Below are 25292 nucleotides of genomic sequence, written 5' to 3'. Positions count from 1 at the left end.
GGTGCACAGACCCCATGGTTGTAGAATTTTAATTAAAAATAGGCAGCTCCTTTAGCAGCCATTTGAAGCCTGTACAGAGCCACTGGCATTAGGACCTGGTGGATGGACCCTGTGGAGCAATGCTGTGTCTCCGCTCCCTGCTCCGGGTAATGAACCTGGTCAAGTGGTGGACCATTTTGGTGAGATTGACCACAACTCCCTGAGCTTTAGAACAGCTATGCATAATAATAAAAACAGACAAAATGGGAAAGTTTTTAACTGGGGAAGGGCTTATTACGATGGGCTGAAGTGGGAATTTGCAAGAGTAAATTGGAAACAGATGCTCAAGGATGAATGTACAGAATTAATGGTGAGAATAAGTTTAGGGACCACAAGCTGAGTTCAGGATAGGTTTGTCCCACTGGAAAATGGAACCATGGTTGTCAAACAGGTGAGGCAGCTGGTCAAGGGGAAGAAGGAAGCATGCATTAGATATAGGAAGCAGGGAACAGGAAGGGGTCATGAAAATTATATGGTAGTCAAGAAAGGATTTAGGAGAAGGGGGCATGAGAAGCCTTGGCATGTAGGATTAAAGAGATGCGTATGTGAAGAACAGAAGGAAGGTGAAAATGAAGGTAGGGCTACTAAAGGATAAAGGAGGCAACATGCACCTGGAGGCGGAGGAGATTGGGCGGGTCCTAAATGAATACTTTGCTTCAGTATTCACAAAAGAAAAGGACCTTGATCAGGATGAGGTTGGAGTAGAACAGACCTGTGTGATGGACAATGTTGAGATTAAGGAAGAGGAAGTGTTGGATCTTCTTAAAGACATTAAGATTGATAAGTCCTCGGGGTTGGACACGAGGTACCCCAGGTTGCTGTGGGAAGTGAGAGAAGAGATAGCTGGGGCAATAGCTATGATCTGTGGGTCCTCTTTGGACACAGGGGAGATGCAAGAAGATTAGAGAATGGCAAATGTGGTCCCCTTGTCAAAAATATATAATGGGGAAAATCCTGGGAATTATAGAGCAGTGAGTCTTACGTTAGTGGTGTGCAGATTTTGGAGTGGATTTTTAAGGGTCGGATCTATGAGCATTTGGAGAAGTCCAGTCTACTCAGGGATAATCAGCAGGGCTTTGTGAAGGGAAGGTCATGCCTCATGAGCCTAGTTGAGCTTTTTGAGGAGGTATCAAAAGAAATTAATGATGGTAGGGGGTAGATGTGGTCTATATGGATTTTAGTAAGACATTTGACAAGGTCCTCTATGAGAGACTCGTTCAGAAAGTCATGAGAAATGGGATCCATGGAACCTTGGCTGTGTGGATAAAAATTGGCTTGCATGTAGAAAACCGAGTGTAATAGTGGAAGGAAATTATTCCGCCTGGAGGTCAGTGACTAGTTGAGTGCTGCAGGGATCTGTTCTGGGACCCCAGCTCTTTGTGATTTTTATAACTGACCTGAATGAAGAGGAGGAAGGATGGGCCGGTAAGTTTGCAGATGAGATGAAGATTGGAGGAGTTGTGAATGGTGCTAAAGGTTATAAAAGGATATGAGAATCAGAATTTATTGTCATGAACAAGTCATGAAATTTGTTGTTTTGCGGCAGCGTCAAAGTGCAAACATACATATTATAACCATCTTACAACATTACTATAAAAAATAAGAGTACACAAAAGTAAGGCAGTGTCTTTGGTTCATGGATTATTCAGGAATCTGATGGCAGCAGGGAAAAAGCTGTCTTTGTGCTGTTGAGGGCTCAAATTTGGACTCCTGTACCTTTTTCCCTGTTTGAAGATAGAGGCTCCGCCTCATGTAGATGTGCTTGATGGAGTGAAGTCTGGTGCATGTGATGTTGCAGGCCGAGTTAACAACCCCCTGGAGCTAATTCTTGTCCTGAGAGTTGGCACCTGTATTCCAGGCAGTGATGCAACCAGCCAGAATGCTCTCCACGGTGCACCTGTAGAAGTTTATGAGAGTCTTTGGTGACATACTGAATCCCCTCAGTCACCTCACAAAGTATAGCCACTGGCGAGCCTTCTTTGTTATTGCATCAACGTGGAGGCTCCATGATAGATCCTCGGAGATGTTGAGATCCAGGAATTGGAAGTTCTTGACCCTCTCCACTACTGAGCCCTCGATGAAGACTAGGTCGACAAGATTCAGAGTTGGGTGGAAAAGTGGCAGATGGAGTTCAATCTGGATAAGTGAGAGGTAATGCATTTTGGAAGGACAAACCAGAAGGTTGAGAACAGGGTAGGTTATTTAAGAGTGTGGATCAATAGAGGAACCTTGTGGTCCAAATTCTTACATGCCTCAAGGTTGTTGCGCAGGCTGATAGGATAAGAAGCCCTATTGGATGCTGGGCTTCATTGATAGGGGGATTGAGTTCAAGAGTCGAGAGATCGTGTTGCAACTCTACAAATATCTGGTGAGACCACACCTGGAGTATCGTGTTCAGTTCTGGTCACCTCCTTGTAGGAAAGATATGGAGAGAGTGCAGAGGAGAGTTACTGGGGATCATGCCTAGATTGGAAAATAAGACTTATGAGGCAAGGTTGGCCGAGCTGGGACTTTTATCTTTGGAGCACAGGATGAGAGGAGAATTAATAGAGGTCTACAAGATTATGAGAGGCATAGATAGGGTGGACAGCCAGTGCCTTTTCCCAGCGCAGGAGTAGCAAATACCAGATGACATCTGTGAAAAGTGAAGGGAGGGAAGATTAAGGGAGGCATCGGGTAAGTTTTTTTACACAGAGAATTGTGGGTGCCTAGAATGCCTTGCCAGGGATGCAGGTGAAGGCTGAAACATTAGGGGCATTTAAGAGACTCTTAGACAGGCGCGCATATGAAATAAAAATAAAGGGTTACGGGATAGGGAAGGTTTAGAACTTTTTTAAAGGAATATATATGTTGGTACAACATCGAGGACTAAAGGGCCTGTACTCTTCTGTTGTGTTCTATGTTCTCGGGCCCACACTAACGATAGAACTGCCGTTAGAGGAGGTCCGGCAGCCCTGCCATTTTATTTCCATCTTTAGTGAGAAATGAATTGAAGAAAGTACAAGTTCGTTGTCTAGATATTTGAAGTCAAGAATTACTAATATTATCTACTTCATCTTTCTTGCTCCTTTTACATTTCAATGTAAAATTTTTAAATTTAGACATCCAGCATGGTAGCAAGCCCTTCTGGCCCATGAGCCTGTGCAGCCCAAAGATATCCATTTAACCTACAACTCCGCTAAGTTTTGGAGGGTGGGAGGAAACCAGATCATCGGAGGAAACCCACGCAGACAAGGGGAGGATGTACAAACTCCTTACAGACCATGCCGGTCACTGGGACTATAATACCATTGCACTAGCTACGTTTCAGGTTTTGGCCATCTGCAGATTCCCCTTCCATGTCTAAATGTGAGCATAAGGAGAAGCTAGAGGGACTCAGCAAATCAGGCAGCATCCATGGGTAGAATTAAAAATAAGCAATAAATGCTGGAGTCACGCAGCCGGTCTCACATCCTCCATTGAAGGTAAAAGAGGGTTTTTTTTTTAACATTCTATGAAGTCTACAGACTGGGTGAGTTCCTCCAGCAGTACTCAGTGTGTATTTACCTCATTCATGGAGTTTGCAGACTTCTGTGGGTAGAAATCTCCAGTTAATGTTCGGATCCTGACACATGACTGTTTCTCACTGTGGATTCTGCCTGACTGAATTTTACACCCTTGACAAAAATATTACTCAGAAGAGCGACGAAAAGGCACCTTTTAAAAAAAAATGTTTGCAAACAAGCATGGGCAAAGCTCCTCGGCTCATTCTCCACAAAACTGGCGTAGCCTCCTGCACCCGTGATGAGCTCATCAACTTTGCCACCAACTTCCTGCTCTTCCCTCAAATTCACTTGGTCCATCTCTCCTTCCTCAACTTCTTGGTTTCCATTTCAGGACACCAACTACCTACAGGTATCTTTTTCAACCTACCCACTCCCACAGTTACCTTGACCACCTCTTCCCACCCTGTCTCCTGCAAGGATTCTATTCCTTTCTCTCATTTCCGCTCTCTCTGCTGCATCTACACCCAGAAGGAGGCCTTCCATTCCAGGGCATCTGACACGTCCTCCTTCTTCAGAAAAAGAGGCTTCCCCCTCGACTGGCGTTAACTCAGCCCGCACGCACATCTCCTCTATTTCCTGTGCACGTGCCCTCTCAGACATAATGAGCAACTCCCCACTCCTTATTCGCTCAAGATTCCAGCATCTGCAGTGTTTTTTTTTCTTTTCCTGGAGGTCTAAATGTTGTGTGATAACATTCCAAAAATACCTTCTTTGATGTGATGATGTCATTGTAAAGACATTACCCTGGAGCCAGATCCAGGCTTTGGGACAAGGCCATGGGATTGTACACTCCTTGGATGCATTCAGTGATGGAGCTCCGATTTTCTTTTCTGCCTGCGAATCCAAATTTGAAATCCCACCAACAAGACAGAGACTTCCTCCCATTTTGGAGCCCAGAAAAGGCGTGTGCACGAGTCTCCTTCAGATAAAACACGTTGTCCTTTCTGTCTGCACATTGAAGACCTTGAGACTTGGAATAAATGTAAGAATAGCCTTTCAGAAGGAAGCAGGCCCAAGATAACCTAACAAGAAGAATGGACTGTGCGCGCACATGATTTTATTTAATCAAAAGTGTACAATTCTCCCATCCGTCACAGTAACTAGATAGTGTATGAGCTAGCGGGGAAGGTAATAAGCTCCAATTTTTTTTCATCTCCAAAAATCCTCTGGGATCAGTCATCAATAATGTTGATTTACTCCGCAGGTTTACCAAGTTGAGTGAAACAGGTTACATGCTGCACATAGCAATAAGATCATTTTAATTATCTGTAGTGATTAGCTACCACCTATCCATCATTTCATTTACGCAAAAGTACAGCACCAAGGGTGGAAAGAATGTTTGTACACGGAATAAACCGCTCCTGATCTTTCTCAACAAAACTGGGGAGCATTAATTGCCTGTAGAAAGGTGCATCAGTGGGGATAGTGGTGTCTTTGGGCCTCATTTTTAACTTTCAACCCAGAGTATGCTGCAGATTTAAAAAAAAATTGTTGCCCTGGCATTGCAATACTAGCTGGGATTTAAATCGTGGGAAATATCAAGTCTCATGCGCATGCAAAGAATTATTGGAGCGACTTTCCCTTCAAGCTATTTGTCGTAACCATAAGCAAAAGTCTGTGCATTGCTGCAAGCCTTAGAAATATAATTGTTTCTTTTCCACACTGAATTTGTTATAAATAGATACACCCCGAACAAACTCAGTGTTTTGATATCAATTTTATTTTTCCTTGACGCAAGCAGAAACTAATTGATAAATTTATTAGGAATTTTGTGCAGGATTGAAAAGATGGATGTTGATAGTAAATGAAGCTCTTGAAAACTGTTTTTTCTTACCCTTCCAACCTGCTAAGCCTAGCTCGCACTCCTCTCCCTACTGCACCGTACTTGTTCCCTCCTGTCATGTACCCATTCTCATTGCATGGATATCTGAGTTTTATAATCCGAATTCAGTTCAAATTCACGTCGATTTCTGCGGGCGAGTGCTTTATTGATGAAAACATTCAAGCCCTGCAGAGATTTATAACTGAATTTTACACCCTTGACAAAAATATTGCTCAGAAGAGTGACGAGAAGGAACTTTAAAAAAAAAAATATTTGCAAATATTTGCAAATATTTCAGGAGACCAACTACCTACAGATATCTTTTTCAACCTACCCACTCCCACAGTTACCTTGACCACCTCTTCCCATCCTGTCTCCTGCAAGGATTCTATTCCTTTCTCTCATTTCCGCTCTCTCTGCTGCATCTACACCCAGAAGGAGGCCTTCTATTCCAGGGCAACTGACACGTCATCCTTCTTCGGAAAAAGAGGCTTCCCCTCGACTGGCGTTAACTCAGGCCGCACCCGCATCTCCTCTACTTCCTGTGCACGTGCCCTCTCAGACATAACGAGGACAGGGCTCCCCTTGTCCTTGCCTACTAGCCTCTTCATCCAACAGATCATTCTCAGCAATTTCAACCACCTACAATATGATCCAGACACATCTCCTTTATCTCCTCCCCACTTTCCCAAGGGGGAAGGCGCACAAACTCATAGGTCACCCTCTCTGGACTTCCTCTTCCACTCATCCCTTCCCACCAGTGGGACATATAGGCTCCTTCCCCTGTGACTGCAAGAACTGATACGCTTACACCTGCTCCCTCAAAATGTTTTGAGGCCACAAAGAGTCCTTCCAAGTGAAGTATCACTTGATCTTGTGAATCTGCCTGGGCCATCCACTGCATCTGGGGCTCCCAGTACTGCCTCTTGTACATTGGTGAGACTGGACTCAGATTTGGGGATTGCTTCATTGAGCTCTTTCGCTCTGCCCCTTACAAACAGCAAGGATGTACCAGTGGCCAACTCCACATTGCATTGCTGCACTGACATGTCTGTCCATGACCTCGTGTTCTGCCAGGTTGAAGCCTTGTGTAAATTGAACGAGCAATTCAGTATTCAGTCTTGGCAGTCTCCAACCAGACAGCGTTGTAGAACCATAGAACATTACAGGCCCCTGCAGCCCTTCTTTTATCATTATTGACTTCTCCAAACTCTGGTAGCCTCCTCCCTCTTTCTTTTTCACTTTCTGCTTTCCCTCTGTTGTTTTTCCTCTTGCTCCTTAGCCCCTTCCTTTCCTTTCTCCATCAGAGCACCCTTGTCAGCCCTTTGCCCCCTTCCCAATTTCTTCCTCCTCTCTCCCACCTATATCCACCTATCACCTGTTAGCCTGTGCTCCTACCTCCATTGCCGCCCCCCCCCCCCCCCCCCCCCCCCCTTATTTGGGTGTCTGCCTGGTTTTCAGCATTGCTGAAGAAGAGTTCAGGCCCATCCTGTTGCTTTCCATTGATTCTGTGTTTCCTTGCCCATTTCCTCCCACTGTCTTCCTGTGGGCCACTGGAACCACGAAGGGGGTAACCTTGGTCTCTCTTCCACCAGTGCCCTCCCTCCCCTCAACACACATCCTTGAAATACTTGGCCAATTTCACAGCAATATTCCATCATTAACTGAAGAAAGTTCCCCTCCATGTCGCTCATCAGGCAGGGCTGGATGTAAACCAAAGGCTTCTTGTCTGCCCAAAAATGTCTCACTTCCCGCCACCTCCCACCGGTGCACTCCCCATGTGAAATGTTTCCCAACAGGCAATCAGTTAGCACAGTGGTTAGTTCAACGCTGTTGCAGGGCTCGGGTTTGTAAGGAGTTTGTATGTCCTCCCTGTGTCTGTGCTGGTTTCCTCTGGGTGCTCCAGTTTCTTCCCACTGTTAAAAAATTACCAGAGTTGTAGATTCATCGGATTTAATTGGGCGGCATGGGCTCGTTGGCCGAAATGGTCTGTTACCGTGCTGTTTGTCTAAATATATTAAAATAAATTAAATTTAAAACTTAAAAAAAGCCATTTTGCATGTCACCAACAGCTTCGTCGCAAAGATTTGTATGTGAAAACCACTTTGTTTCAAATGTGGACACTTACTGCAGAAGTACTGATGTACGATTGCTTTGTTTCTGCTTATTTTTAGCCATGTCTCGGAAAGCCAGCCAGCACAAGCACTGAAATATGTGGACCAGCTTGCAGTAGCACAGATAATTCATCAGGTACAATTAGTCTTTCTTATATTGGTTATTTCTTCTTTGGCTTGGCTTCGCGGACGAAGATTTATGGAGGGGTAATGTCCACGTCAGTTGTAGCAGTTGATTTAACTCCAGGGATCATTGCTCTTGAAAAGGAATCATGCACCTACTGATCTGAGAAGTTTCTGACAATAGGTTCAAGCCACCAATTTTTTTTGCGTACAAGATCTAGGAGTCGTATCAGAAAATGAGTCTTGATTGCCAGTTCTGTAGTTTTTATGAATCTTAAAATTCTCTTGATTCATTTTTTGGAATGTTTTATTTTTGATTTTTCCAAGACTCACACAAATCCGAAACAACAGTACAACCTTCTCAACAATGATGTATTACATTCCGAATCCATTTTTCCCCTCACCTACCCAACTCCCTTCCCTCCCCAATCCTAATACCACGAGGAAAAGATTATGTAAATTAAACAAACATAAAAAAACCCAAAGATCTAGAGAGTCACCGGCCTTTAAAGGAACAAAATATAAACCCAGAGTAACATAAAGTTAAATGAAAAAGATATGACCCACTTCATTTATCTCAATCGTTCCACTATTAGTATGAATTTGAACCTTTCTTCTATTTGGAAAGGGTCTTGTTATTATCTGTGTACCTCTATGTTGCAGATAAGGCTGCCATACCCCAATGAATGTGTCCTCCTCAAATTGTACATAATTTTCTCCAGGGGTATACAACTCTGCATTTCCATATCCCAATGTATTGTGGGGACCATCTTACCAGCAAGCAAACCGGCTACCAAAATGGCGAATGTGCTGTGGAAAACGCAGGAAATTGACCTGCATCCACATTGGTTTTTATCTTGGCTGATGACATCACTTCCTCTCCATGTGACAGAAGCAGTGATGTATATAAGCCTGGAGGTGTCAGTCTTGCACTAGACTCCACAGCATGTACATCGACTTCCCAGTGTATACATCAACTCGATGACGTGTACACCGACATCTGTAGTAGCTCAGTATAGAATACTTTGCTACGTTGGTGACCCTGACAGTCCAAATGATATTTGGAACAACATGGAAAATTTTTCTTTGATGCATGGCTGTGGCTCTGAAGCTGCCAACGTTTTGGACTTCACAACAGGTGTATGGTTTGACCAAGCAGAAGCCCAATTCCACTTGAGGCAGATAACATCTGATTCCACTCACTATGTAGTAAGCATCTTGGTTCAAGAGACGGCATGCCGAGTTTCTGATTTTCTGCAGCAGTCTCCAGAGGGCCAGTAGATGGCGCTCAAGAGCCTGCTCATCTATACCTCTGGACTCTCACGACATGAGCGGGCAATCTGTTTACTTCTCTTGGATGGCTTGGGAGACAGGACCCCTTCCATACTCATGAATGAAATGCTGGCACTAAAGGAAGGTCATGGGCCCTGCCTCACGTTCGAGCAGGCTTTCTTTGAGCAGTTGCCAGAAGATATCCACATGTTGCTGGCCGATGAGGATTTCAGTGACCCACGGAGAGTCGCAACCCATGTTCGTTATATACATTAATGATCTAGATGATGGGGTGGTGAATTGGATTAGTAAATATGCAGACGATACTAAGATAGGTGGAATAGTGGATAATGAAGAAGGTTTTCAAGGATTGCAGAGGGATTTGGGCTGCTTAGAAAAGTGGGCTGAAAAATGGCAGATGGAATTTAATGCTGATAAGTGTGAGGTGCTTCATTTTGGTAAGAAGAATCAGAATAGGACATACGTGGTAAATGGGAGAGCATTGAGGAATACAGAGGAGCAGAAAGATTTAGGAGTAACGGTACATCGTTCCCTGAAGGTAGAAACTCACATGAATAGGGTGGTGAAGAAGGCTTTTTAGTATGCTGGCCTTTATCAATCATTGCATGGAATATAGGAGTTGGGAGGTGATGTTGAGACTGTATAAGACGTTGGTGCGGCCTAATTTGGAGTTCTGTGTGCAGTTCTGGTCGCCTAATTAGAGGAAGGATATAAACAGAGTGGAGAGAGTGCAGAGAAGGTTTACCAGAATGTTACCTGGGTTTAAGCATCTAGAGTATAGGGAGAGATTGGACAGATTAGGTCTTTATTCTTTGGAGCGTAGAAGGTTGAGAGGGGATTTGATAGAAGTATTTAAGATTATGAAAGGGATAGACAGAGTGGATGTGGATAGCCTATTTCCGTTAAGAGGAGGAAAGATTAAAACAAGAGGACATGAGTTAAGAATTAAGGGGCAGAGGTTTTGAGGTAACATGAAGGGGAACTTCTTTACTCAGAGAGTGGTAGCCGTGTGGAATGATCTTCCGGGAGAAATAGTGGCGGCGGAGTCAATTATATTAGTTAAGAAAAGGTTGGACAGGTATATGGATGAGAAGAAGATGGAGGGTTATGGGCATTGTGCAGGGAGGTGGGACTAGAAAGGGGTGTTTGGTTCGGTGTGGACTAGAAGGGCCTAATGGCCTGTTTCCGTGCTGTAATTGTTATGTTATATGTTATGACATTCTATGGTGAGTTAAGCAAGAAAGCATGACATCCGTAGGACAGGTCACAAGATCCCGCTCACAGCACCAGGACCATGCAACTCCAACATTAGACCGGCAGCAGGATCGATCAAATCTGTTGTCAGACCGCCAGTCGGCCAGGAGACAACAGGATGAAGTTAGCACCCATTGGTATTTCTACCATCTACGATGGGGTGCAGAAGCTCACCGCTGCCGACCTCCCTGTGTGTTTCAGGGAAACGCCGGGGCCAGCCGTCACTGATAGCTGCGGCGGCTGGCCATTGAGACAGCTTTTTATATGTCAGGGATAGACATTCCGGCCGGTGTCTCTTGGGACACACGTAACAAAAAACCTGGCCCACCATTGAAATCCGCAAACTGCAGTACTATTCAGACATTTGGCACAGGTAGCATCCTTCTTTAGTTTGGCAACACTAAGTACACGTGGAAGTTTACATTGGCCGCGTCGCAGAACTACTACTGGGAGCTGATTTTTTTTCAGAGCACATGGCCTGCTGATTGATCCAGAGGGACAAAGGCTCGTTCGCACCAACACTTTATAGACCTTTGCCTAAGGTGAGACCAAGCAGCCAGCCCCGCATTTAGACTTCGTTACTCTTTCAGAGAGTGAATTCGCCAGGTTGTTGGGGCAATTTCCCGCAATAATTATGCTGCAATTCACCTCAGCAGCACTAGATGCCAACTGAAGGGCCACTGCTGCATGCCCAAGCTCGCAGGCTCCCTCCGATAAACTTCGTCTCACCAAAGAGGTGTTTGAAAAGATGGAGAATGAGGGTATTGTACAATGGTCCGATAGCTCCTGGGCCTCCCCACTCCACCAGGTACCCAAGGCCGCAGGCGGATGGAGACCCTGTGGTGATTACTGCAGGTTGAACGAGGGTAACACATTGGATCGCAACCTGGTACCACATGTAAAGGACTTCGCTTCCAACCTGCAAGGAGCCGGCATCTTTTCCAAGGTGGACCTGGTCAAGGCATACCATCAGATCCTGGTCCACCTAGATAACTTTCCAAAAACGGCTATTATTACACCCTTTGGCCTTTTTGAATTCACAAGGATGCCTTTTCGGCTCAAGAATGCTGCACAGACTTTCTAACATTTAATGGACAGAGTGGGACGCAATCTCGACTTTTCCTTCATATACCTAGACGACATACTTATTGCTAGCCGCAGTCTTCAAGAACATCTGTCCCACCTGCACAAGCTTTTCACGCATTTAAATGAGTTTGGGCTGACCATCAACCCGGCCAAATGTAAATTCGGGTTAGCGACCATCGACTTTCTGGGCCCTTGAATTGACAAACACGGAGCAAAGCTACTACTGGCAAAGGTCGAGGTGATCTGGGCATTCGCTAAGCCCAGCACAGTTAAATGGCTCCAGAAGAATTTGTATCAGACTCACAAGGATGGGAGGAGATGCCCTAAACAGTCCTAAGTAAGCTCCGCGAGAAGCTCAGTTCTTTAACACCCATACCGACATCTCAACATGGTCAGGCCAGATCCTATATACCTCAGAACATGCAGGACTGCAAGTACGTTTTTGTACAGAAAGGAGCTCACCGAGCTCCATTCCAGCGTCCATATGAGGGTCCCTTCGAGGTACTAAGATGCAATGGTTCAACGTACATTTTGGGCATTGGAGGTAAAGAGGAAGCTTTTGCATTTGACCTCCTCAAACCTGCCCATCTGGATCTGGATAGACCGGTCATGGTTCAGGCGCCTTGGTGGAGAGGAAGGTCACCCAATCAACAAAAAACAGACTTTAGGGGTCCGCAGCAGGATTGCCTGTTCTGGTGGGGGTGGGGGTGGGGGGGTGGGTGGCTCATGTGGCAGGCCACTTAGCAGTAAGCACAGGTACATTACCTCAGGTACATTACACATCACCCAATCCAAAGCCACCAATCCCCTGGTGGGCTTAGCAACAAGCTGTTCCAAAAAGCTATCCTGTAGGCATCCTATCAACTCTTTCTCCTGAGATCCAGAACCTTCCTGACTTTCCCAATCCCCGTTCATGTTAAAAATGTAGTGAAGGCGATTGATGAGGGTAGGGCAGTGGTCTTTATTTAGTAAAGCATTTGGCAAGGTCCCTTGTGGTAGGCTGGTTGGAAAAAAAGAGTCAAATGGGATTTGACTGAAGAGGGAAGACCATGATGAGTTGGTAGGTTGGATTGAAAATTGACTTGACCATAAAAGACAGAATAATGGTCGGGTGTTATTCTGACTAGATGTGTGTGACTATATAAAAAAAGACAAAATTTTCTGGGAGTAGCAATATGTAATTCCTTGAAAATGGTTTTATGAGAGTAGATGGGATCAAAAAGAAAGCTTTTGGCACATTGGCCATAAATCAAATTATTGAATACAGGAGTTGGGGTGTTATGTTGAAGTTGTATAAGGCATTGGTGAGATTTAATTTGGAATATTGGGTAGATGTTTGGTCACCTTACTCCAAGAAAGATGTTAATAAATTTGAAAAAAGTGCAGAAGATTTATAAGGGTATTGCCAAGACTTAAGGAGCTGGACCCCAACATCTGAACGTTTTCTGGTTTCTCCCCAGAGTATAAAGGGAGATTTGATAGAGGAATACAAAGTTATGAGGGGGGTTATAGACTGGGCAAATGCAAACAGGGTTTTTCAACTGACGTTGGGCGAGACAAGAACTGAAGGAGAGGGGTTAAGGGTGAAGGATTAGGGGGGGGGAAATCCTTTACTCAAGAGAAAGGTGAGTGTGGAGCGAGCTCTCAGCAGAAGTGGTGAATTGGGGTTCGATAGGGGCGTGGATTGAACAGGTTTGGAAGGCTATGGTCCGGAGAAAGTCAATGGGACGAGACAGAATAAATAGTTTGGCCTAAATGGCCAGGGGGCCTGCTTCTGGTTCAGTCAGTTAGAAGAGCATGGTGTTCAAGCATGGATGATGGGTAGCCTGACATCTGTATTTGCACCGTTTTCTACAGCCAAATAAAATTTGAATCTGTTTTCTAGCCCCTCTGAGTGTCTCTTGATGCTTGTTGTAAAAGCGCCAAGAATAACAGTCTGTGTAAAACCAGAAAATTGGAGGATCTAATAGAGTCACAGGTGCCAGGGTCAGGGATATCTCTGATCGAGTACATAGCATTCTGCAAGGGGAAGGAGAACAGCCAGAAGTCGTGGTCCATGTGGGGACCAATGACTTAGTTCAAAGTGGGGATGAGGTCCTGAAACAGGATTATGTAGAATTAGGTAGGAAGTTTAAAAAACAGGACCTCCAAGGTAGTAATCTCTGGATTGCTGCCCGTGCCACGAGCTAGTGAGGGTAGAAATAGGAGGATGTGGAGGATGAATGCGTGGCAAAAGAGATGGTGCAGGGGGCAAGGGATAAGATTTCTGGATCATTGGGATTTCTTCTGGGGAAGGTCGGACCTGTACAAGAGGGACGGACTCCACTTGAACTGGAGGGGGACCAATGTGCTGGCAAGCTGATTTGCTAGAGCTGTAGGGGAAGGTTTAAACTAGTTTGGCAGGGGGGGTGGGGAACAGAGTGTGAGAGCAGTGTCCAGGGAGTATGGCCACCTAGATAGGAATAAAAAAGATAACAAAGGTAGGATGGAGATTAGGGTAGAAGGTAAAAAAGAGAATATATGTGAGGGTCATTCTCTGAGATGCATCTATTTTAATGCAAGAAGCATAGTGAACAAGGTAGATAAGCTGAGAGCATGGATAGATACTTGGGGTCACGATATTGTGGCAATTAGTGAGACCTGGCTATAGGAGGGGCAGGACTGGCAACTTAATATTCCAGGATACATTTGTTTTAGATGTGATAGATCAGGGGGTAAAAAAGGAGGAGGAGTTGCTCTGCTTGTTAAGGAGGACATTACTGCCGTGAGGTGGCAGGATGGTATGGAGGGATCGACCAGTGAGGCTGTTTGGGTGGAATTGAGGGGTGGAGGAGGCAAGAGGGTGCTAATAGGGGTGTATTACAGACCACCAAATGGGCCAAAAAAATTAGAGGAACAAATTTGTAGGGAGATAACGTATATGTGTGAAAATCATAAGGTAGTGATCATGGGAGATTTTAACTTCCCACACATTGATTGGGATACCCATACGGTTAGAGGGCTGGATGGGCTGGAGTTCGTTAAATGTGTTCAGGATTGTTTTCTAAATCAGTTAGTAGAAGAACCGACTCGGGACGGTGTAATACTGGATCTCCTGTTAGGGAACGAGCTAGGTCAGGTAGCGGACATTAATGTTGGAGAACCAATTGGGTCTAGTGATCATAATTCTGTTAGTTTTAGGGTAGTTTTAGGGAAGAGCAAGGAGAGGCCTAAAGTTGAGGTTCTGGATTGGAAAAGAGCAAATTTCAAAGGAATAAGAAGGGATTTGGGGAGTATTGAGTGGGACAGGATATTTTCAGGTAAGGATGTTAATGAAAAATGGAGGATATTCAAAAAAGAGATTTTGAGGGTACAGAGTAGTTATGTCCCAGTCTGGATCAAAGGAAAGGCTGGAAGTCATAGGGATGCTTGGTTTTCGAGGAATATTGGAAATTTGGTTAGGAGAAAAAGGGAGGTGTACGAGAGTTATAAAGAGCAGGGAGCTGAGAAGTTGAAGGAGGACTACAAGGAGTGTAGAAGGAATCTTCAGAAAGAAATTAGAAAGGCCAAAAAAAGGCATGAAGAGGCTTTGGCTGACAAAGTAAAAATAAATCCAAAGGATTTCTATAAGTACATTAAAAGTAAAAGATTAGTGAGAGATAAAATTGGACCCCTTGTAGATAGCGAGGGTAGGCTGAGTGAGAGGTCTGAGGAAATGGGGGAAATTTTGAATGATTTCTTTGCCTCGGTATTCACTAGGGAAAAAAATGTTGAACCAGATGAAGTAAAGAAAAATAATGGGGAGGTCATGAAGCATATAAGGATAACCGAGGAGGTAGTGATGGCTGTGTTAAAAAAGATAAAGGTGGATAAATCTCCTGGACCGGACAAAATATTCCCAAGGACACTCAGGGAGGCTAGTGGACAGTTAGTGGGGCCATTAACAGAGATATTTAGGATGTCACTGGCCATGGGGGTGGTGCCAAAGGATTGGATGGTGGCGCATGTGGTTCCTCTGTTTAAGAAAGGGTCCAAATGCAAACCTGGGAATTATAGGCCTGTAAGTCTGACGTCTGTGGTGGGCAAGTTGATGGAAAGTGTTCTGAGGGATGCTATTTACAAATTTTTGGAGGTACAGGGATTGCTAGGGAGTAATCACCATGGTTTTGTCAGGGGTAGATCATGCTTGACAAACCTGATTGAGTTTTTCAAGGGGGTTACAAAAAAGGTTGATGAAGGGAAAGCTGTGGATGTTGTCTATTTGGACTTTAGTAAAGCTTTTGACAAAGTTCCCCACAGGAGGTTAGGAAAAAAGGTGGAGGCATTAGGTATAAATAAAGAGGTAGTGAAATGGATTCAGCAGTGGTTGGATGGGAGGTGTCAGAGAGTAGTGGTAGAAAATTGTTTGTCCAATTGGAGGCCAGTGACTAGTGGAGTTCCTCAGGGTTCGGTCCTGGGTCCACTATTATTTGTTATATATATTAACGATCTGGATGTAGGGGTGGAGAATTGGATAAGCAAGTTTGCGGATGACACAAAGATTGGTGGTGTTGTGGACAGTGAGGTAGATTACTGTAGATTAAAAGGTGATTTAGGAAGGCTGGAGGTGAGGGCTGAGAAATGGCTGATGGAATTTAATACAGATAAATGTGAGGTGCTACATTTTGGAAAGGCAAATTTAAATAGGTCATATACATTGAATGGTAGACAATTGAGGAGTGCAGAGGAACAAAGGGATTTAGGAGTTATGTTAAATAGTACCCTCAAGGCTGATACTCAGGTAGATGGTGTGGTGAAGAAGGCATTTGGAATGTTGGCCTTCATAAATCGGAGTATTGAATTCAAGAGTAGGGAGGTAATGATGAAATTGTACAAGGCATTAGTGAGGCCAAATTTGGAGTACTGTGTACAGTTTTGGTCACCAAATTATACGAAAGATATAAACAAAATAGAGAGAGTGCAGAGAAGGTTCACGAGAATGTTGACAGGATTTGAAGGTTTGAGTTACAGGGAAAGGTTGTGCAGACTGGGGCTTTTTTCTCTGGAGCGTGGAAGATTGAGAGGGGGCTTGATAGAGGTGTTTAAGATTTTAAAAGGGACAGACGGAGTAAATGTGGATAGGCTTTTTCAATTAAGAAAGGGGGAGATTCAAACTAGAGGACATGGTTTAAGATTGAAGGGGGAAAATTATAAGGGGAACATGAGGGGAAATTTCTTTACGCAGAGGGTGGTGGGGATGTGGAATGAGATTCCGGCAGACGTGGTCGAGGCGGGATCATTGGTTACATTTAAGGAAAGACTGGATCATTACATGGATAGGAGGGAACTAGAGGGGTATGGACCAGGTGCTGGTCAATGGGACTAGGAGGGTGGGGATTTGCTACGGCATGGACTAGTAGGGCCGAACTGGCCTGTTCTGTGCTATAAGTGGTTATATGGTTATATGGTTCTTTGCTCCAACTCATCCATGATGACCAAGTTGCCTGCCTGAGCTTGCCCCATTTGTCTGCAGTTGGCTCATGTCCCTCCAACTCTTTCCACCTATGTACTGGTGCAAATGTCCTTTAAATATCATAATTCCTCAGGTAGTTTGATCCATATACACAGTGCCCTTTTGTCCAAAAAATTTCATCTCAGGTCAGTTTTAAATCTTTTCTCCTTAAACTTATGTGCTCTAGTTTTAGACTCTCCTACTCTGGGGAAAAGACTCTAGCCCTTTTCACACTTGCAATTGAACCCAGGAATCAAACGTCAATCGGCCTTTAAGGTGGCAAATATGAAAGCAAATTCAGCTCAACGCCGGCGTCAGATGACATCTCACGCCAGGGATTGACTGCCTCTAACCCAGTACAATCCCCAGAGTCTGCAGATGCCGATGTTGCAATCAGGCAAGTGTGAAGTGGCTAATTGCACCAGTAGAAGGTAGAACAGTCCTAACCCCAGGAATGGCTCCTAGTGTGAACACGCTCAGTGTCCCAGTTAGGTGTGGTCAAGTGTGAAAAGCTAAACCTCCATCCTATCCCGGGACACTGAATGGCCAATTTAGTGGGATGCAAGTGTGAAAGGAGTATACGATTATTCACCTTGTCTATGATTTGATATATGCCCCAAATAGCCTCTCATTCTGCAAGGAAGAAGTCTGAGGTGATGTAGCTTTGCTTTATCACTCAAGCCCTCCAGTTCTGGTAACATCTTTATGAACACTTTTTGCATTTTTTTCCAATTCAGTGAGATCCTTCTGATTGCAAAGCAACCAGAGTGTTTGCAGTATTGCTGATGTGGCCTTAACACCTGTATGACTATATCCCGTCTGCTGCCCTGACTGATGAAGGCGATTGTGCCAAGCATGCCTTTATCATCAGAAAACAAAGCAAAGTTAGGCAGCATTCATGGGTGGGGGGATGATCAGTTGATGTTCTTGGTCGGGACCCTTTATCAAGATTATAAGGGCGACTTATCCTGGACTCACAGCACCACCTCATAGTCGGGGGGTGTAGCAGCATCTCCACTTCCGTAGGAGGCCGGGGAGGGCAAGGCTACCAGACCCCCACTTGACAGCCTTTTACAAGAGCACAATTGAGAGTGTCCTGACTGGCTGCAACATTGTGTGGTACTGCGAAGCTGCAAAGCTTCGAACCAGAGGTCGATACAGAGGTTCATTAAAACAGCCAAGATGATCACTGGGGTCTCGCTTTCCTCTCTAGATGACACTTACTGGGGCTCAATGAATGATGGAAGACCCATTCCATTCGCCGCATATAGTATCTTTAACCCACTACCATCAAGGAGGAGGTACAGGAGCTTGCCAGACTGGGGAATAGCTTCTTCCCACAGGTGGTGAGACTGATGAATAATATCCTGTAACTGTGTAATTCATCCCAAATATTTATGTATATTTGATTATTTTTGTGATTTTTAAGTACTTTGTATTGTGTGTACTCCACGGTCTGGAGAAACGCTGTTTCATCGGGTTCTATATGTACAATCAGGTGATAATGAATTTGAACTAAAGTAAGAAGAAGGTGACATCAAGGGGGAAAGAAGGAGGGCAGAATGAAACCAAGAGATTATAAGGTACTGACTGGACAGTAGGTGGAAAGACCATGGGAGGTAGGTGGGTGGGGGGAGGGGATAAGGGAAGAGAGAAGTAGGTATATAAGAAATGAAAACAGTGGAACCATTTAGAGGTGGGGTTTCACCTACAATGAGAAAAGGCAATGTTGATGCCTTTACATTTAAGGCTGTCCAGGAGAAGTACAACCTGTGTCATCACTTTCAGGGATCGACGTGCCTCCACCCCAAGGATCTCTTTACTATTTTATTGTGAACTTGGTTGATAATTAATCACATTTAGGTATATTGTATGACTCCACAGTGTTGATACCCCGTTTCTGTCATTTGCTCCCAGAGTAGTTTTGATTTTAGAATATCCTTCAGTTATGGTTGAGTAACAATTTGAAATGATGCCTGTAGAGAGATATCTGTATAAATCGGAAGGGATGAATGAATTTAATAAGATTTGCCGACTGCTTTGACAGTAGAATATAATTGCATTCCACGACACCTCCAGGCAGAAGGTTTTGTTCAATCTGAAATCTAGTTCATTGCATTAATGTGGAGTCATCAATAATGGAAAGCAATGAAGCGGTATGACAATTTCTCTTTGTGCTGTGTTTCCTGGAGTATGACGGTGACTAAGTTTCAGAAGTATTTTTATTGGGTGTGAAGTGCATCCTGATTCTGAGAGGCATGAGTTATAATGCACCTTGCATTGTGCATTGATTTTGTCACATTCCATGACACCTCCGCTTCACGCAGAGTTGGAAGCCATTGCATGATTGCACATAGGGATGTCCCACAAAAGGCCAGCCTCATGTTTGGTTTATTGCCATCTGATTATGCAAGTACAACTCGACGAAACAGCATTCTACGGTCCTCGGTGCAAAACACGCAGACACACAACCAGACATAACACATGTACAGTTAAACAATACACATGCAAGGCAAGTATTTCACCGATACAAGTAATATCTATTTATGATGAATAAATGTGCTACATGGAACGTTTTTGGACAGAACGACCTCTTCTCCAAATTGTGCTCAAAAATACCTCTTTGTTTATTCAGCTCCTTTCTTGAATTGGGGAAAGCAAAGTATAGATTTTTTAGAAACGAGAGATTGGAAAGTTGTAATTTGGACAGTTTGTTTAAGGAATGTAAGAGATTGCTTGCCTGAGGATTCCTGTTGTACTACTTGACAAGAAAAGAGGTTGGACTATTTTGATAGTTGAAGGTAGCAAGGAGGCAAAAATTGGCATGTCAATTAGGAAGCTTGCTTTACCATTTGATGCTATTTAGAATCAATCTCAGTGAGCAGTTGTGGTAGCAGCTTCCCTTTGGAGGATATTAAACATAGAACACTCCAGCACAGTATAGATCCTTCCTTCCCAAGATAAAACAAAACCCTTCCAACCTTGTAACCCTCTATTTTTCTTCCATCCGAGTACCTGTCTAGGAGTCCTTTACATGCCCCTAATGTTTCAGCCTCCTGCCTGGGGAAAAAGGGGCTGGTTGTCTACTTCTGATTTACAAAAGAAAAACAAAGTCTCACAAATTACCAGCTCCATTACAAGAATTATTGCTTGCCTGAGAAGGATTTGAACGTGACCTGTAGATGACAAGACCAATACACCACCAGACTTCAGTGAAAATCAAACAATAATTGCCAACAGCAACTCCATTTCCATAGCTTTTTTAATGCAGCAAAGCATCCCATGTCTATTCAGGAGAAATACAGGCAAAATCGGCCTCTAAGCTTCATAAGGAGATAATAACCCTAATGAAGCTGGCAGCAAAAGGCTTGGTTAAAAGAGGATTTTAAGCAACATCTTGAAGGAAGAAAATGTTGAGGTTGAAGTTGTTAAGGAAGGGAATTTCAGAGCAGATGCAGGTGAGGATGTCTGTGGGGAAGGGAATAAACTTGGAATACTCAAGAAGCCAAGATTGGATGCAAGTTTATATGTTGAGTGGTTGGGGGAGGGAGAGTAGAAAGTCTGTGGTAGATGGTGTGGTCAATGAAAAACTCCTGAGCAAAGAAATTGAGATGAGTAGAATGGGCAAAGCTTTGACTGAGCTGCCATCGAAAACCCTGGTGGCCTACAGGACTGAGCCTCTGTCATGAACTTTCATCTTGACCTGGAGGCCTTCAAGACTGAGCCTCCATCACAATTTTACTCCTTTGGAGATGGAAACAGGTCAACATTAATGTTGATAGTAATATAGTCCACAGTTGGTTTTGGTCAAGTTTACACATAGTGTGATTCAGTTTCTGCTTGGAAATGGAATTGAGGAAGTGAAGAGAAGATCCTGTCTTTGGCCTTTCCAGGTGTTATTTGAGGAAATTACCTCATCGCGTGCTGCATCTCAGACAAATTGGGCTAAATTGGGACTGAGGATTCAAGTAAGGTGACGGTGATGATTGGATACATTCCTTAAACTAACACGTGCTTTTAGTTGATCTCGAGACTAAGCGTATGGGTGCAAAAGAGGAGTTGGAAGATGGTTCCTGGAGGAATGGTGCAGACACAAGGGGAGAATTAATTACCGATGTTTGATAATTAGGGCGGCACTGTTGACACAGCGGTTAGCACATCTTTGCAGCACAAGTGATTGGGACCAGGGTTCAAATCCCATGCTGTCTGTAAGGACTTTGTACGTTCTCCCCATGTCTGCATGGGATTTTCTGGGGAGCTCTGGTTTCCTCCCACCATTCAAAACATACCAGGGGTGTAGGTTAATTGGGTGAAAATTAGGCGGCACAGATTCGTGGGCCGAAATGGCCTGTTACCAATTTAAAATTTAAATTAAAAAAAATGTTCCTTGAACTCCAATGGATCCATGAGAATGGAGCAGGACATGTGTGGCCCAACCCAATGGAATAATGGTGGAAAGATGAAAGAGATAGTATCAGAAGTTGATCGAGGCCTAGATCTAGGCAACATCTTTATCATAGTGAAGGGTTTTGCACAAGAGAAGCAATTGGAAATTTGCAGAAGGAGAACCGGACTGATGATCTTTTGAGCAGTTCTGAAAGAGGAGAAGTGAAGAGGGCACGTTGATGGCATGGATTCCAGCATTTAGCACCTTGGCATAACTATTAATAGTCAGGCCAGGATGATTGTGGACACATGGAATTAACGTAACCAACAAATGGACAATTTTGTTAATGTTACGTGAACGAAGAACTCTCCTCAAACGAAGATTTTGGAGAGTGATGCGCATGGAAAGGATCCAATGAGGGCACGCTATCTCCAAAGGGCAGTGCCAAGTTCGGGTTCGTTAATTATTTCTCAGCAACGTGCCGACTTCAATTGAAGCTGTCAGCAGGTTGAAATGAACAGAACTTACCATGTCAGAATTTAGCGTTCCTCTAAATAGCTCATTATATTGCAATTAACTGCCTATTCCCAATCTTGCCTCAGGCAGTCATAGCCTAAGAAAATGAAATATAATTATTATTAAATTGTCAACTGTGAAATAATACCTTTTTCCTTAATGATAGATTAGGATCGCAACTTTGGCTTTGTATCACATTCGAATTTGAGCTGAATCAGAATTACACTCAGTATCGTAGCTGGGGGCTGGTTATTAAAGTTATTATGCACCGAAGATGTGGTAGTAGGATATCATTTGATGGCAGGAAGATTTGTGAACATTTGTGATGTGTGAAATCACTGTAGGCCTTGTTTCAAGACAGTTGAAAATGGACTCTAATGTCACCTGTGGTGGAAGGAAGTTGACGTATTTTAATTTCCCACAAAGGTGGAAGGGAGAGCAAATTCTGCCATTCTCTACGCTCTCGTAATCCTTGCTCTCACCTTTGTGCAGTTGAATCTATTAGAAACTGTCTCAGTCTTCTAAATTCCAGCATGTCCTAGATGACTAGATCTCTCCTCATAGGCTAATCTCCTCATCTCTGGAATGAGCCTGGTGAACCTCTTCTGCACTGCCTCCAAAGCCAGTACATCCTTCCTCAAGCAAGGAAACCAGAACTGCATGCAGTACTCCAGATGCAGCATTAGCAAGACCATATAACCACTTACAGCACAGAACAGGCCAGTTCGGGCACCCGGTCCATACCCCTCTAGTCCCCTCCTATCCATGTAACGATTCAGTCTTTCCTTAAATGTAACCAATGATCCCGCCTCGACCACGTCTGCCGGAATCTCATTCCACATCCCCACCACCCTCTGCGTAAAGAAATTTCCCCTCATGTTCCCCTTATAATTTTTCCCCTTCAATCTTAAACCATGTCCTCTAGTTTGAATCTCCCCCTTTCTTAATTGAAAAAGCCTATCCACATTTACTCCGTCTGTCCCTTTTAAAATCTTAAACACCTCTATCAAGTCCCCCCTCAATCTTCTACGCTCCAGAGAAAAAAGCCCCAGTCTGCACAACCTTTCCCTGTAACTCAGACCCTGAAATCCTGTCAACATTCTCGTGAACCTTCTCTGCACTCTCTCTATTTTGTTTATATCTTTCCTATAATTTGGTGACCAAAACTGTACACAGTACTCCAAATTTGGCCTCACCAATGCCTTGTACAATTTCATCAAAACCTCCCTACTCTTGAATTCAATACTCTGATTTATGAAGGCCAACATTCCAAATGCCTTCTTCACCACACCATCTACCTGAGTATCAGCCTTGAGGGTACTATTTACCATCACTCCTAAATCCCTTTGTTGCTCTGCACTCCTCAATTGTCTACCGTTCAATGTATATGACCTCTTTAAATTTGCCTTTCCAAAATGTAGCACCTCACATTTATCTGTATTAAATTCCATCAGCCATTTCTCAGCCCACACCTCCAGCCTTCCTAAATCACCTTTTAATCTACGGTAATCTACCTCACTGTCCACAACACCACCAATCTTTGTGTCATCCGCAAACTTGCTTATCCAATTCTCCACCCCTACATCCAGATCGTTAATATATATAACAAATAATAGTGGACCCAGGACCGAACCCTGAGGAACTCCACTAGTCACCGGCCTCCAATTGGACAAACAATTTTCTACCACTACTCTCTGACACCTCCCATCCAACCACTGCTGAATCCATTTCACTACCTCTTTATTTATACCTAATGCTTCCACCTTTTTTCCTAACCTCCTGTGGGGAACTTTGTCAAAAGCTTTACTAAAGTCCAAATAGACAACATCCACAGCTTTCCCTTCATCAACCTTTTTTGTAACCCTCCCGAAGAACTCAATCAGGTTTGTCAAGCATGATCTACCCCTGACAAAACCATGCTGATTACTCCCTATCAATCCCTGTACCTCCAAATATTTGTACATAGCATCCCTCAGAACACTTTCCATCAACTTGCCCACCACAGACGTCATACTAACAGGCCTATAATTCCCAGGTTTGCATTTGGATCTTAAACAGAGGAACCACATGCGCCACCCTCCAATCCTTTGGTACCACCCCCGTGGCCAGTGACATCCTAAATATCTCTGTTAATGGCCCCACTAACTGTCCACTAGCCTCCCTGAGTGTCCTAGGGAATATTTTGTCCGGACTGGGAGATTTATCCACCTTTATCTTTTTTAACACAGCCATCACTACCTCCTCGGTTATCCTTATATGCTTCATAACCTCCCCACTATTTTTATTTACTTCAACTGTTTCAACATTTTTTTCCCTAGTCAATACCGAGGCAAAGAAATCATTCAAAATTTCCCCCATTTCCTCAGACTTCTCACTCAGCCTACCCTCGCTATCTACAAGGGGTCCAATTTTATCTCTCACTAATCTTTTACTTTTAATGTTCTTATAGAAACCCCTTGTATTTATTTTTACTCTGTCAGCCAAAGCCTCTTCATGCCTTTTTTTGGCCTTTCTAATTTATTTCTTAAGATTCCTTCTACACTCCTTGTAGTCCTCCTTCAACTTTTCAGCTCCCTGCTCTTTATACCTCTTGTACACCTCCCTTTTTATCTTAACCAAATTTCCAATATTCCTCAAAAACCAAGCCTCCCTATGACTTCCAGCCTTTCCTTTGATCCAGACTGGGACATAACTACTCTGTACCCTCAAAATTTCTTTTTTGAATATCCTCCATTTTTCATTAACATCCTTACCTGAAAATATCCTGTCCCACTCAATAATCCCCAAATCCTTTCTTATTCCTTTGAAATTTGCTCTTTTCCAATCCAGAACCTCAACTTTAGGCCTCTCCTTGCTCTTCCTTAAAACTAACAGAATTATGATCACTAGACCCAATTGGTTCTCCAACATTAATGTCCGCTACCTGACCTAGCTCGTTCCCTGACAGGAGATCCAGTATTACACCATCCCGAGTCAGTTCTTCTACTAAATGATTTAGAAAACAATCCTGAACACATTTAACGAACTCCAGCCCATCCAGCCCTCTAACCGTATGGGTATCCCAATCAATGTGTGGGAAGTTAAAATCTCCCATGATCACTACCCTATGATTTTCACACATATACGTTATCTCCCTACAAAGTTGTTCCTCTAATTCCCTTGGCCCATGTGGTGGTCTGTAATACACCCCTATTAGCACCCTCTTGCCTCCTCCACCCCTCAATTCCACCCAAACAGCCTCACTGGTCGATCCCTCCATACCATCCTGCCACCTCACGGCAGTAATGTCCTCCCTAACAAGCAGAGCAACTCCTCCTCCTTTTTTACCCCCTGATCTATCACATCTAAAACAAATGTATCCTGGAATATTAAGTTGCCTGTCCTGCCCCTCCTGTAGCCAGGTCTCACTAATTGCCACAATATCGTGACCCCAAGTATCTATCCATGCTCTCAGCTCATTTACCTTGTTCACTATGCTTCTTGCATTAAAATATATGCATCTCAGAGAATGACCCTCACATATATTCTCTTTTTTACCTTCTACCCTAATCTCCATCCTACCTTTGTTATCTTTTTTATTCCTAGCTAAGTGGCCATACTCCCTGGACACTGCTCTCACACTCTGTTCCCCACCCCTGTACAG

The 25292-nt window shown here is 43.9% G+C and overlaps 1 protein-coding gene across 6 annotated transcripts in view; it reads left to right on the top strand.

The window, feature by feature from the left end:
- The window catches only part of pigk (phosphatidylinositol glycan anchor biosynthesis, class K), a 178237-nt gene that overhangs the window by 76864 nt on the left and 76081 nt on the right, over positions 1 to 25292 (top strand). For 3 of the 6 annotated variants that reach the window (XM_069939300.1, XM_069939298.1, XM_069939301.1), the window contains exon 10: positions 7581 to 7656. In XM_069939300.1, the coding sequence (XP_069795401.1) occupies positions 7581 to 7656 (76 nt within the window). Of the gene's footprint in view, positions 1 to 7580; positions 7657 to 17959; positions 19319 to 25292 lie in introns of those variants that run through there. The other 3 variants (XR_011357963.1, XR_011357964.1, XM_069939299.1) reach the window with 3 other exon arrangements.

This window comes from Narcine bancroftii, chromosome 5 (assembly GCF_036971445.1).
Source record: "Narcine bancroftii isolate sNarBan1 chromosome 5, sNarBan1.hap1, whole genome shotgun sequence".
NCBI classification, from domain to species: Eukaryota; Metazoa; Chordata; class Chondrichthyes; order Torpediniformes; family Narcinidae; genus Narcine; species Narcine bancroftii.
This window is presented reverse-complemented; position numbering and strand designations above follow the sequence as displayed.